The 12774-nt window shown below is 41.7% G+C and overlaps 1 protein-coding gene across 1 annotated transcript in view; it reads right to left on the bottom strand.

The window, feature by feature from the left end:
• PER2 (period circadian regulator 2) overlaps positions 1-12774 on the bottom strand; it is a 1339110-nt gene that overhangs the window by 321233 nt on the left and 1005103 nt on the right. Inside the window, exon 21 of the mRNA XM_044070032.1 lies at positions 14-900. Within this exon, the coding sequence (XP_043925967.1) occupies positions 14-900 (887 nt within the window). The remainder of the gene's footprint in view (positions 1-13; positions 901-12774) is intronic.

The raw sequence follows: 12774 nt of genomic DNA on the forward strand, positions 1-12774 counted from the left end.
CAGTCATACATACCAGTAATGGGTCACAGTTGTTATTCACTAGCTTTGATGTCAATGGAACACCTTTTTCCTCTCTACTTCCTCCTAAATGTAGCACAGTGGTTCTGCTGTCTTGCCGTTCTACAGATCTAGGCATTTCTTCCAGTCGCAGAAGATTTAGCTGTAAAGGTGAGCTACATCGTGACTGAAACAGAGGAGGTGAAGTGTGTTCCTGGGGTCCAAGTGACTGTGGAGGTGAAAAGCAAGATGGTGCATCCCGTATATCTGGGACTTGACTGTTTTCAGTTATTGCAGGAGGATTATAATGGAAAGAGTCCAGTGGGTTAGGGGTGAGAGACGTAAATGTAGACTGTGTCATAAATTGAGGCTGCGCTGGCAGTGGTGACTGAGATGGGAAGGCAGCTGCAGCTGCAAAACAATGCTGAGAAGGAAAATGGGAATGGCCATTGTGAAGCTGTGAAGGGACAGTGTTGTTCATCTGTGAAAGTACATAGTTCGGGAGTACAAGTGCAACCATTGATGTCACCAGAGATGGTGGAAACTGCGAATGTTGCCCTGAGTTACTGATGTCCTGAGAGTTCTGATGATCACTAAAACCAGATAGATAAGGATCAGATACATGGGGAGTAGGACCTGGAGCTGAGAAAACTGGTAACGGATATGCTGGCACAACTGCAGGAAAAGGCACAGCAGAATTACTTGCTTGAGAAGTTTCTGATGGTGACCATGCTGTATGATTAAGGCTAAGAAGTGGAGGTCTATGAAGATGTCCATTGCCAGATATGGTGCTGTCTGAAGATTCATGTTGTTTAACCCGTTTTGACTTTGACTTCCTGTTCTTTCCAGCTTTCCTAAATGCAGTTTCACTGGTATGTATACATTGCTGATGTCCTTGCATACCTATGCAAGATTTGTGAAAGAAAAATTGCATGATGTGATTAGCAATTTCAAAAACAAACTACAAGGTATACAATAACTTAACTGTCTCCAACTCTTAAGACACTATTTACATATTAGTCATGTACATATTTACAAAATTATTTAAGTCTGTTAACTGGGTGGGTGGACAGCCACTACTTGAGCCAAAAGACAAAAAAAAAAGGAAAATTAGAGAGTGAAAACAATTCATAAATATAATTATATATAAGAATATACAAGAATAATATGAGCAAGGACTATAGAAGACAACAATACTGTAAATTATAAAAAAAGAACAAAAAGTCTATACAATAAATATAAAGTTAGATGAAAATGCCAATATGTGTGTGTGCAGCAGTAGTTAAAAATGTTTTCAGAGAAATATAAACAAGCTGATCTAACAATGGTTAAGCTTATCTTGTATTTCTGAAACAAGCACATTTACATTTTTGAAGCAAAAGTTTTTTTTTTAAAGAGAGAGAGGGAGGTTGCCTATTGAAGTAATTTCTTTAGGTGGTGCACTCTAAGAGGTACAGGCTAGTTTGCAAAAGGATCATTTACATATGGTAGGGAAAAGTTAGGTTGTTTTAGTCTAAGTGAAGGGAGTAGCTGAATTCCCGCACAAATATTATTTGCAAGGGATGGCAAGTGCCTGTCATGGAGAAGTATTCAAGTTATATTAGAATACTGTGCAAATATAATGCTCTGGATAAAATGGAAAGGTGTTTTGTTTCATTTTTTGAATGAAGTGCCGTGATGTTCATTAACACTGGCTAGGTGTATAAATTTGAAAATTGTATTCTTCGTGGACTCTAGTAAAGTGGTGTTATGTCCTGATGCAAAGGATGCAACTGGCAGTGCATACTGAATTCTAAGGATTAGCACGTAGAAGGCTATTAGGTTGATAGGTAGTTACTAGGTGGGTAGGTCAGGAGACCATTAAGAAGCCTGGCCCAAATCTCCATTATCCTAAAAGCACTGCCTGGTTAAATGAGTAGGACAATGAAGACTGAAGGAATAAAACCCTACCACAGGAAGCAGCTTGTTAACAGCTCAGTACCTTAGTCCTCTGCACTAACTTCCAAACTCATTGAGATTCTGTGATAAGAAGATTTGAGATAGTGTTGCTACTTTAAAGTTGTTCCGGAACTTTGGTGCTGGTTATGTCCATGTGTTTATGGAAAGAAATTGTTATCAAGAAGAATGTCTAGATAATATATCTGTGTAGAGGTAAAAGATGGAGTGGTTTCACAAGAGTCAATAATGTGTGCTGTGGGCATATTTACTAGTATTTTAACTGTACCAAATACTATGACTGAAAATTTAGGTTAAAAGTTTTTCCCATAAAGCCAGTTGCAGATTAGAGAGAAGTCATGCTGTAACGCAATAACAACTTGTGCACAATTGTGAGCTAACAACTATATCATCTGCGTACAAACTGATACTAAAGTTGGGAATATCCCAAGGGAGACTGTTGATATACAGAAACAAGAGAAGTGGGGCTAATACAGAGCCTTCTGGACACCACTGTAGAAATAAACTGCCACAGAATGTATTTTTTAAACAAAAAAAACATATTTAATAAATTTTCATGCATGATATAGGCAATCTTGCATTTGTAAGAATGAAAAATAAACCACATTGACACAATTCTAGTTGCAAACATATGCATCACAGACCCTGTTGAGAAAACTGCAGTTGTAAACATTATACATCACTTATAATATATCCAGTCACTGTCAATTAAGTATTACATAGCTCATTCAAATCCTGCCTTCTTTTAAACCTTGTTCCTCCTCTACATATAATTTTTCCCAATTCTCATTTTTTTCCTATGTAGTTTCCGCCTTCCTCTTTCTAAAGATCCCGAATCCAGTTGCTTTATCTCTAACTATATTCACTACTTCTGGTAAAGTTGGTTTAGACTTTGATTTCCATTTTCTAGTAATTGTTTTTTTGGCAGTTACCATAATTAGACTCAGCAAGGCTTTACTATGTCTAGGCAATTCTGTATCATAGCTCAAAAAGATCTCCTTCGTTACATCAGTTTGCTCATCCAGTATCTCAGACAGAGCAGTCTCCAGGAAATGTTTAAAATATGTCAGCTCATTACTCTCCCAGAAAATATGCTCCCAGTTATCTCTTTCTTCCCCATCACACCTCCAACATTTGCTGTCTACCTGAGTAAAATGTCTTTGGAGTCTAATTCTGGTATAAAAATACCTAAACACTTCCAAGCAAAGATCCTAAATCTTCTAGACTTTGCTGCATATTTGGGAGATATACATATATCCCCCATTGTCTCCTTGTGAATTGCTTACCCAATCTCCCTTCCCAATCCTTTTTAAACTCCTCCGATTTTCTTTTATAGTTGTCATGCAATATTTTATATGTTCTATTAAGTATTTCCTTTAACAGCAGCTTCTGTTCTAGATTCTATTAATCTGCAATCCAAATAAATTCTTGGCATCTTACCCATTCTATGACTTTTCCCTTTCTAGTTATTTACTCCCAATACCTTGGATCCTTTCCAAGTTTTCTCCAATAACTTCCAGCCCTTTGTTGCCTATTGCCTGTATCCCTACATGCAGTTATCCCTATTAGCAGAATCTCTTTGCCAGAGAATATAATTTGAGCAGCAACAAAACAGATCTATTTGATAAATAATTTCTAAACCAGGTAACTGTTTCCATGGAAAAAAATCTAAGTTGAATGATCTTTTTTAGGTCTAAAAAATGCCTCCTGTTAACATTCCCCTTTCCATGTTAGAGAAAATCTGAGATAATAAACTGAAGAAGGCAGTTTAAGTACTGTAATTTGAGCAAAGCTCATGTTGTTTGCAGGAAAGAAGACTGTATTTCCGTATGTAATCTAGTTATTTGTCCGTATATACATTTTCTATAATTTTTGCTAATGAGCAAAGGTTTGCAAATGGTCTATAGTCAGTAGTATACTTGGTATGGAGGAGCTTATGGGCAAGGAACAATGAGAACGCACTTAAAAATAGGGGGAATTAATCCAGTGGTAAGTGAAAGATTAAAGCTGTGTGTTAGTGGTTTGCACATGAACCTTGCCACAAGGCATAAGATTTTAGGATGTAAATAGTGAAAGTGAGAGTTATTTGCACAGTAAATAGCTATGAGGTGATTTGTGATTTGGAAGTAGAAGGGGGCTGCTCAACAATTTATGGAGTGGGACTTACAAGATGACTGCATACTAATCAACAGCATAACTTCAGCTCTCCTAGTGTGAAAACAGAAAATGAAAAAAATGAGTGCCATTGAAAATGTTTTTTGGTAAAATTCACTTACTGGGTAGTAAATACACTGCTTACATGCCAGCAAAGAAGAAATTTGGAAAACCTGAAAGAAAAACAATCAGAAAAGATGAGAAAACACTCGGAAGGATTCTAAGGCTGTTTAGCAAAAAGCAGTTTAAGCTTAATTTTGGTTCAAGAGATGGCTTCCAATAATTTAGAGGAAAAAAGAAAACAAATGTACTCAGAGATTATTAAAATAAATGAAACATTAAAGGAATATATTAGATCAAATAACAAAAGGCAGGAAAAAAAGAGAAGCTTTAACCAGCTATTCAGACGAACCAATAAAACTGCAAAAGTCAGAGGATGACATGAAGAACAAGCTGGCGGAATACAATGTTTCTCAAGAAGAACTCTTAAAAAATAGTAGAGTTAGAAGTCAGAGAGTGCAGAGAAAACCTGAGATTTTCTGCTGTACCACAGAAACTGGAAGAAACAGACTGCATTAACTTTATGAAAACACAAATAAGCAACTAGACTGCTGTTCCGCATAATTTGTTAATTGAAAGGGTATATTCAAGTGTATGCTCCAAACCTGGTCATGAGAAAGCAGCCAAGACTTACATTAGTAAAGATGCAATCATACAGAAAAAGATGCAATCATACAGAAAATGATTATTCACTGTACACCAGACAGAAGAAAAAAAGAAGTTATGTACTGACCATAACATTCCATGTGAGTTGTTCATCTTGCCTTCATTCTTACACATGGGTTCGGAGCCGATCCCTTGGCTCCGAGTTGGCTGCTTTCAGAAGCTCGAGGTTTTAGAGTAGCTCGGGGCCAAGTCCCTATCCCATGATGTTCTCTGTCTTACCTCAGATCTAGTTTGCTGATCCCAACATGTATAACATAATAACACATAAAACAGAACTCCAGCTGGAGTAAGAAATCCCAGAACAAGACCCAAAAGAAAGAAAAGTCTTACTCGTTCTTTGAGAAGCCTGGAGGGGAAAGGCAGGTGAGAATGTAAGAATGAAGGTGAGATGAACAACTCGCATGGAACGTTATGGTAAGTACATAACTTCTTTATGTGTAGTTGTTCAATCTCGCCATTCATTCTTACACATGGGTAGCATACCAAGCACCCTTCATCCTGGGTGACTCATGGGAGTATATTCCTGAGGACAATGGAACCAAAGGAAGCCCTGTCCCTAGAGGCCCTATCTACTTTGTAATGCGTGATGAAGGTATGAGGCTTAGACCAAGTGGCAGCTTCACATATAGTGTCCTAAGGCAGCCTAGCCGCATAAACTGAAGAAGTAGAAACAGCCCTAGTGGAATGTGCTTTCAAGCTATGTCCTAATGGTTAATTCACTGAAGAATATGTGAATTTTATGCAATCAGTCAACCATTTGGAAAGAGTAACTTTGGATACAGGTAGCTCTTTCCTGGTGTCAGCATGAGAAGCAAAAAGAGTTGTTTTGATTTTCTAAATTCTTTTGCTCTGTCCAAATAGAATCTTAACTGCCTGTGAACATTAAGTTTATGCAACATATACTCCCAACTTGTTAGAATGGTTACTGAAGAAAGTTGGGAGTTCAATAGTTTGATTCAGGTTAGCCTCCTAACATACCTTTGGAAGGAAGGCAGGATTAGTCCTCAGCAACATTCTGTTGGGGTGAAAAAACAAATATGGGGGTTTGACAGACAGGACCTGAAGTTAGGACACTATGTGCTGATGTAATGGCTACCAAGAAGATAGTTTTCCAAGAGAGAAATTTTAATTGGCAGGATGATGCAGGCTCCAAAGGAGGAAGAATAATCCGTGATAACACAAAATTCAGATTCCAGGGAGTAAAAGGTTGTCTAATTGGCGGTCCAAGATGTATGGTACCTTTTAAGAAGGCTCTACATAATCTGTGAGACATTAGATTAGAACCTTCAGATCACAGGTGAAAATTTGAAATTGCAGCCAACTGAACTCGTATGGTGGCAGCTGCAGCACCTTCATTAAAAAGCTTAGTCAGGATCTCCAAAATGCTAGCAATTGGGGCGACGTACGGGTCAATATTATTTTGCGAAGCCCAAAAAGAAAATTGCTTCCATTTGCTGGCATACAACTTTCTGGTGGAAGCTTTATGAGAGGATACAAGGATATGCTGTACCTCCGAGGAAAAACTGTGAGACCTGGCTAAATTGGAAATAGGAGCAGCCAAGCTGTCAATCTGACGGAATGAAGAGCCCCTGATGAATGTGTCAGGAGATCTGGAACTGGGTCCAGAATCCAAGGTTCCTCTAGTTGGTAAGAGTCGAAGGAAGGGGAACCAAATCTGTCAAGGCCAAAACGGAGCTATTAGAATTACAGTCCTCTCCAGGGCTTTGGCTTTCTGCAAGAATTTCAAAATCGGGGAAATGGTGGAAAAGCATATAGGAGTTCCAGGGGCCAATCGTGCATGAGCGAATCCCTTGGGTTTTTCCTTGGTGGGGGATTCAGGGCAAAGTAGCTTCTGTATTTGGTATTCATATGGGATGCAAATAGATCACCACAAGGCTGGCCCCATCTGCGGAAAATCATCTCTGCAACTTTGTCTTTGAGGGACCAGTCGTGCGGCATCAGAATGGCTCTGCTCAGTTTGTCCACGATCCCGTTGGATTTCCCCAGGATGTGCGTTGCCATCAGAAAGCTCCCGGTGGATACAGCCCACTGCCAAACTCTCAGGGCTTCTTGACATAAGGGGTAAGACTTGGTTTCCCCTTACTTGTTGATATACCAGACCACTGACATGTTGTCGGTCTGGATCACAATCGTCCCCAGAGGTAGAGAGTCGTGGAAATACTGCAACGCCTAAAGTACGGCTCTCATCTCCAGGACACTGATGTGCAAATGTGACTCTGTCTCTGACCAGGTGCCTTGGGCCGTTCTTCCCTGAAAAAGCCCCGCCCACCCTATCAGAGAAGCGTCTGTGGTCACCATGGCTGATGGTGGGGGAAGAACAAATAGACGACCTACTGTTACATGATGGCTGGTCAGCCACCATTGAAGATCTTTTCTGCATGAATTTGTAATCATTATCAAAAATGGCATCAGAAGTTGTTGGTAAGACTACTAGGTGAAGAGTAACCATTGAAGCATTCTCATGTGCATACGCCCCATAGAACTGCTATGAGCGTTGCTGCCATAGTACCTAGTAGTTTCAACACTTGAGAGGTTGGTACTTGTTTGCTCGTCAGAATATCTGATACCTGTTGTCGAAGAGTGACTATTCTGTCCAGTGGCAATTTTACCATGGCAGTGATGGTGTCTAAGTCTGCTCCGATAAAGGAGATACACTGTGATGATGACAATGCAGACTTGTCGAAATTTATAGTTATTCCTAACTGAGAGCACAGATTGAGAGTGTGATCCCTGGATTGAAGTAGTTGATGCCTGGAGGTGGCGGTGAGGAGCCAGTCGTCCAGATACGGAAACACTCAGAATCCTAGACGCCTCAGGTGAGCCGTAACCACTGCCATGCATTTGGTAAACACTCTGGGGACTGTTGTGAGACCAAAGGGCAGTGCTTGGAACTGATAGTGACTGGCTTCCAGCCAGAAACGCAAGTGATCTTTGGATGGTCTAGCCATTTTGATATGACAGTATGCATCCTTGAGATCTCTAGAGCACATCCAATCGCCCATTCCTAGAAATGGGAGAATCGACTGAAGCGTGACCATCCAGAACTTCTTCTTTACAAAGGTGTTGAGTCTGCTGAGGTCCAAGATGGACCTCCAATCCCCTGTTTTCTTTGGAACTAAAAAGAATCTGGAGTAGGTTCCGGACGCTATCTTGTCTTCTGGGACTGGCTGGGTGACTTTTCCTGCAGCCTTTGAATTTCGATTGCTGCTTGATCCCTGAGACTGGTTGGAACGTCTGGGATTTTCCTTCGTACAATGGGGGGGTTCTGTGAAAGGAATGACATAACCTCTGGTAACAATTCTTTGTACTCAAGAATCTTTTGTAATTTCTAGCCAGGCGTCTGGATACAAAGACAAGCGACCCCTGACTGCCTCCAGAGTAGGATAGTTGGGCCTCCTTTCAGGAGCGCTGGTAGGGCTTGTCAAAGAACTGATACCTGTTGCACTGGTTCTGCGGACCCCTTCTGCTGCCTGGGTGATGTCTTCCATTATTACCACCTCCTCTGCCCCTGGAGGGGGGTTCACTACGTATGTTCTGAAAAGCTCCTTGGGACTTTGGGAAACACATTTTTCCTCCCTTTTGCCCTTTGGGATAAGGTCTAGTAGGGGTAGAAAAATGGACTCCTACGGCAGATAAAGTCTTTCCGTCTTGTTCACACCTAGTGAGGGTCTCCTTGACTTTAGGCCCGAAAAGGGACAAGCCATCAAATGGGGTATTAACGAAGGAAGACTTGAAGGCTTCCTCAAAGGAGCATAAGCGCATCCAGGAATGTCTCCGAAGAGCTATTGCTGAACTCGCTGCCTGACTCGAGCCATCCGCTGCATAAGAAATGAGCCACATGGATGAGTTAACTATGGAATTAAGGGTATTGAACTGGGATGTCACCTTATTAGGAACGCCTTCAGCTGTACTACCCTGTAGAGCATGTCCAAGCTCTTTTAGGAGATCTCTTTGAAGACGGGTAAAATGTGTCAAATAGTTGAGCGATCGCATAGCAAAAGTCGCCAAACTAAAAATGCGTTTCCCACACCCGTCCATAGTCCTGGAATCTCTAGTAGGAGGATGGACAGTAGAACAGGTTTCATACATCTCTTTCTTTGTGGCCACCACCATCACCATGGCATCAACCGGCACTCACTTGGTAAGAAACATTTTGTCTTGAGGCGATGTAATAAACTTGCTGAGCCTCCGAGGGACAGGTTCCACAGTATCAGGAGACTCCCACGCCCTTCAAGCCACCAACTCCATAAGTTCATCGAAGGGTTGAGTCACCCAGGAGGTGGAGGGTTGAGACCCAAAAGCCTTCAGAAGCACCGACTCATCATCATTAGGGCTAATAGACTGCCAGTCACCCCTCTGTTTCAGGACTTCTAGGATATCAGCAAAAGAGATATCCTCCGAGGGGGGACCGTGGGGACCCTTTCTGACTCCTCTAAATCAGTGTTCGATGTGAGAGACTCCTGTGGAGAGTCTAAATGCCTGTTCTTGCAAAGCGTCTTCTTGGGAACCTCATTAGTGGGAGCTTCTGGTGAGGTCTCAGTAGAACATGGGTCACCAATGGGACTACCTGAGGCTCCTGGTCTCAACGCTTTACAGGGACCTGTGATGCAGAGGTAGAAAGCAGCACGTTTGGGGAGGAGGAGGAAGGTCCTGATGATGTGGGAGTCTTGGAAGACATAACTCTCCTCATGGCATCGAAGACTTCACTGCTCCGACGCAAGGAAGTAGCCAGTTCCGAAGAAGATGGCATCCTCCCCGGAGCCGACACAGTGGGCTCCGACCCAGAGGTAGGAGCCGAGCTCATCCATGCCGAAGTTCCGAGCGGAACGGTCGGAACCAACCCATCGGTCTGATCTTCCCTCCCGGAACTGACCAGAGAGTGTCAGCTCCCAGACTCTTTGAACGGCACCAAAGTAGTCTGAGTTGACGGAGCCGATGACAATGGAACAGCCCTCGGCTTCGAAGGTTCCACAATCATCAGTTCCACCTCCCCCAGCTCCGAAGGCCCGGCTCAGCTCAGAGGAGGAGTAGACACAGTAGGTAAAATGGTCTTTGGCTCTGAAACCAGTTGGGCCAAAGCCGATAATTTGGTTAGTGCCGGATTCTCGAGAAGCCTCTGCACCACTCGATCCACATCCACATTGGAGAGGCTCCTCGAAGAACGAGTTGAGGGGATCAATGAAGCCACCAACTGCAAAATGGCTGATCTCAACATTTTGGAGACCGGCTCCAATACTGGGAACCGGCTCCAAAACATAAGCTCGGTGCTCAGTTCCAAAGACTGCGGAACCGGTAACCGCACCTTCTCAGCAAGGCTCGGAGCCAAAGACTTCAGCTCCGACAAAGCTTTTGAAGATTTCGATCCATTCAACGACTTTGAAGTCTGGTCGGCCTTGCAAACCCCTATCTACCAATTTTCTCCTGCGTTCCAGTAATACCCTGCTACTAAAGGGGTGAGAAATGGAGCAGTCCTCCTGAAGACAGACTGCCCCCAAACAGTACACACAACTGACATGCAGATCAGTTATAGAGAGAGAATGTGGATGTCTGTTCAGTCACTGAGACATGGGTTAAAGTACTGGGGAGAATCTCAGCTGTGAAAGGCTATACTGCCTTTCACACATTTACACAGCTATTCTACAGGCAGGGACTAAAGGTATAGGTGTCATGATTTACATAAAAAAAATGCATCTCAAGGCTGGTCAAACAGGACAATGCACTTGAGCTTTTCCACATTCAAGTCACAATAGGCAGAATCCAATAGTACTTCCTTGCAAGCTGTAGGACCCCTTCAATGACCAGGGAAGCTTATAACACATACTTAAGTTTAATAGAGATAACCGTCATCCAACCCAATACCATATTCATGGACGACTTTAATTACATCACTGTTAACAGAGAATTATATACAACACGAAATGTAAAGGCACAGAGATTCCTGCACTTTGTAAACACAAGCTCACAAGGTCCCTGTACGAGACTGTCAATACACCAACCAGGAATGCAAACAAACTGGACCTGGACTTTAGTAATATGAGAGAGCACTGCAGTGGAACTGTTCACAGAAACCTTATATACAAGCATATTAACAGGATTTCTGTGAACATTTCTGCTTAAGCAGTAAGTGTTCTGAGGTTTTAGGGGGGGAATGAAATATTGTCACGGTATCATTTAGTAGTAGGAAGTTGGCCTTAGAGACACCTGTACACACTAGGAATAAGTACAGAACTAACTCAAAAAATAAGTCAGTGCAATCGCAACATCAACAGGCTGTATAATAGAAGAAAGAATATTATGATAAAAATTAGGAGATTTAGCACCCAGAAGGAAAAAAGCACTCCTATCAAACTAATCAAACAACTCAGAGGATAAACAGTCTATCAAAACCAAATTTAAGGTAAATCTGGACTCACTATTTTACCATAGCCTCCAAAGGGGCTTCACGCCTCAAAACTGGATAATGGCATCTGTCATCCCACTGCACAAAGACGGGCCATCTATGGATCCTGGAAACTAAAGACCCATAACTCTCATTAGCCTCATATGCAAAGCCATGGTAAGAATCATCATGGAAATGAACAACAGTTATCAGGAAACCTCCAGACACTGGACCCAACCCAGTTTGGCTTCATAGAGTGTGTGTCATGCCTACTCAACCTGGTGGACTTCTTTGAGAAGATAACCAAAGCAATGGACAAGGGCAAAATGGTTTACACTGCTTACCTTGACCTGGTCAAGGTATATTACACAATACCATACTTAGGCACTGTTGACAAACTCAACAGGTTAGGAATAAACCCTCATGTCACTTGGTAGATAGCCAGCCGGCTCACAGAAAGGACCAAGGAAATTAGAACTGGGGATTCCACCTCTACAAAGAGGCCAGTCAGTAGCAGAGACCCTCACAGATTAGTCCTGGGACCACTCCTTTTGGCATCTACTACTATGAAATCAAGGCCAACATCAAGGGCCTCTGGCTGACCAAATTTGTAGATAATTGCAAATTAGGAGCAGTCATGGAATCCCCCACCATCACTACTGTTCTCCAAGTAGTTCAACCTCAAGCTTTTGTATAAGAGATGTCTTCCAGTAATTTATAAGAAAAATATATCAAATCTGTTCAGAGCTGACTAAAATAAATGAAGCACTGCTATCAACTCAAATAACAAAAAGCTGAAAAGAATGCAAGAAGCTTTAAACAACTATTCAGATAAACTGATAAAACTGCAAAAATCAGATGTCGAAATGAAGACAGGGCTGGCTGAGTATCAAACTGCTCAAGAACCATTTCAAAAATGGTACAGTTTGAAGACACAGTGTACAGAGAAATCCTGAGATTTTCTTCTGTACCAGATAAACTAGAAAGAACAGACTGTATTAATGTTACAAAAGCACAAATAAGCAACAGGACTGATATTCCAAAGCAGGATTTATTAACTGAAAGGGCACATCATGTGTATGCTCCAAATCTGGCCATGAGAAAGGAGCCAACACCTATATTTTTAAAGATGTAAGCATACCAGCAGAAAGAATTGATCCTGACAAAACTGTAGCAGAAGGGAAAAGTATTAAAAATTGTAGACAGTACAATGTTGTGGAAAATTAATATTTACCATATACCAGGCAGAAGAGAAGCAAATTCATTCCATTAATAATGGAATGCCAAGAAGCAGTTGTGACATTCAAGCTGCTGTCTTTTTTTCCTGGTGGATTAAACTCCTTCTTTTTGATGCAGAACACACTAAGAACGAAAAGTTTGTCCAACAAAAAGTGAGACATCAAATTGAAGGGGAGTCAGCTTCTCTGTTAATAAAGTCCACAGAGAGACTTGCCACTGAAACCTTTTCCAATGTTTCAAAGGAAAATACTTGAAACAGAAAAAAAAAACACAGGAGTTGACGGGAAGAATCGGGAATACCT

The sequence above is a fragment of the Protopterus annectens genome, chromosome 4.part1, assembly GCF_019279795.1.
Source record: "Protopterus annectens isolate FY-2018-M chromosome 4.part1, PAN1.0, whole genome shotgun sequence".
Lineage (NCBI taxonomy): Eukaryota > Metazoa > Chordata > Ceratodontiformes > Protopteridae > Protopterus > Protopterus annectens.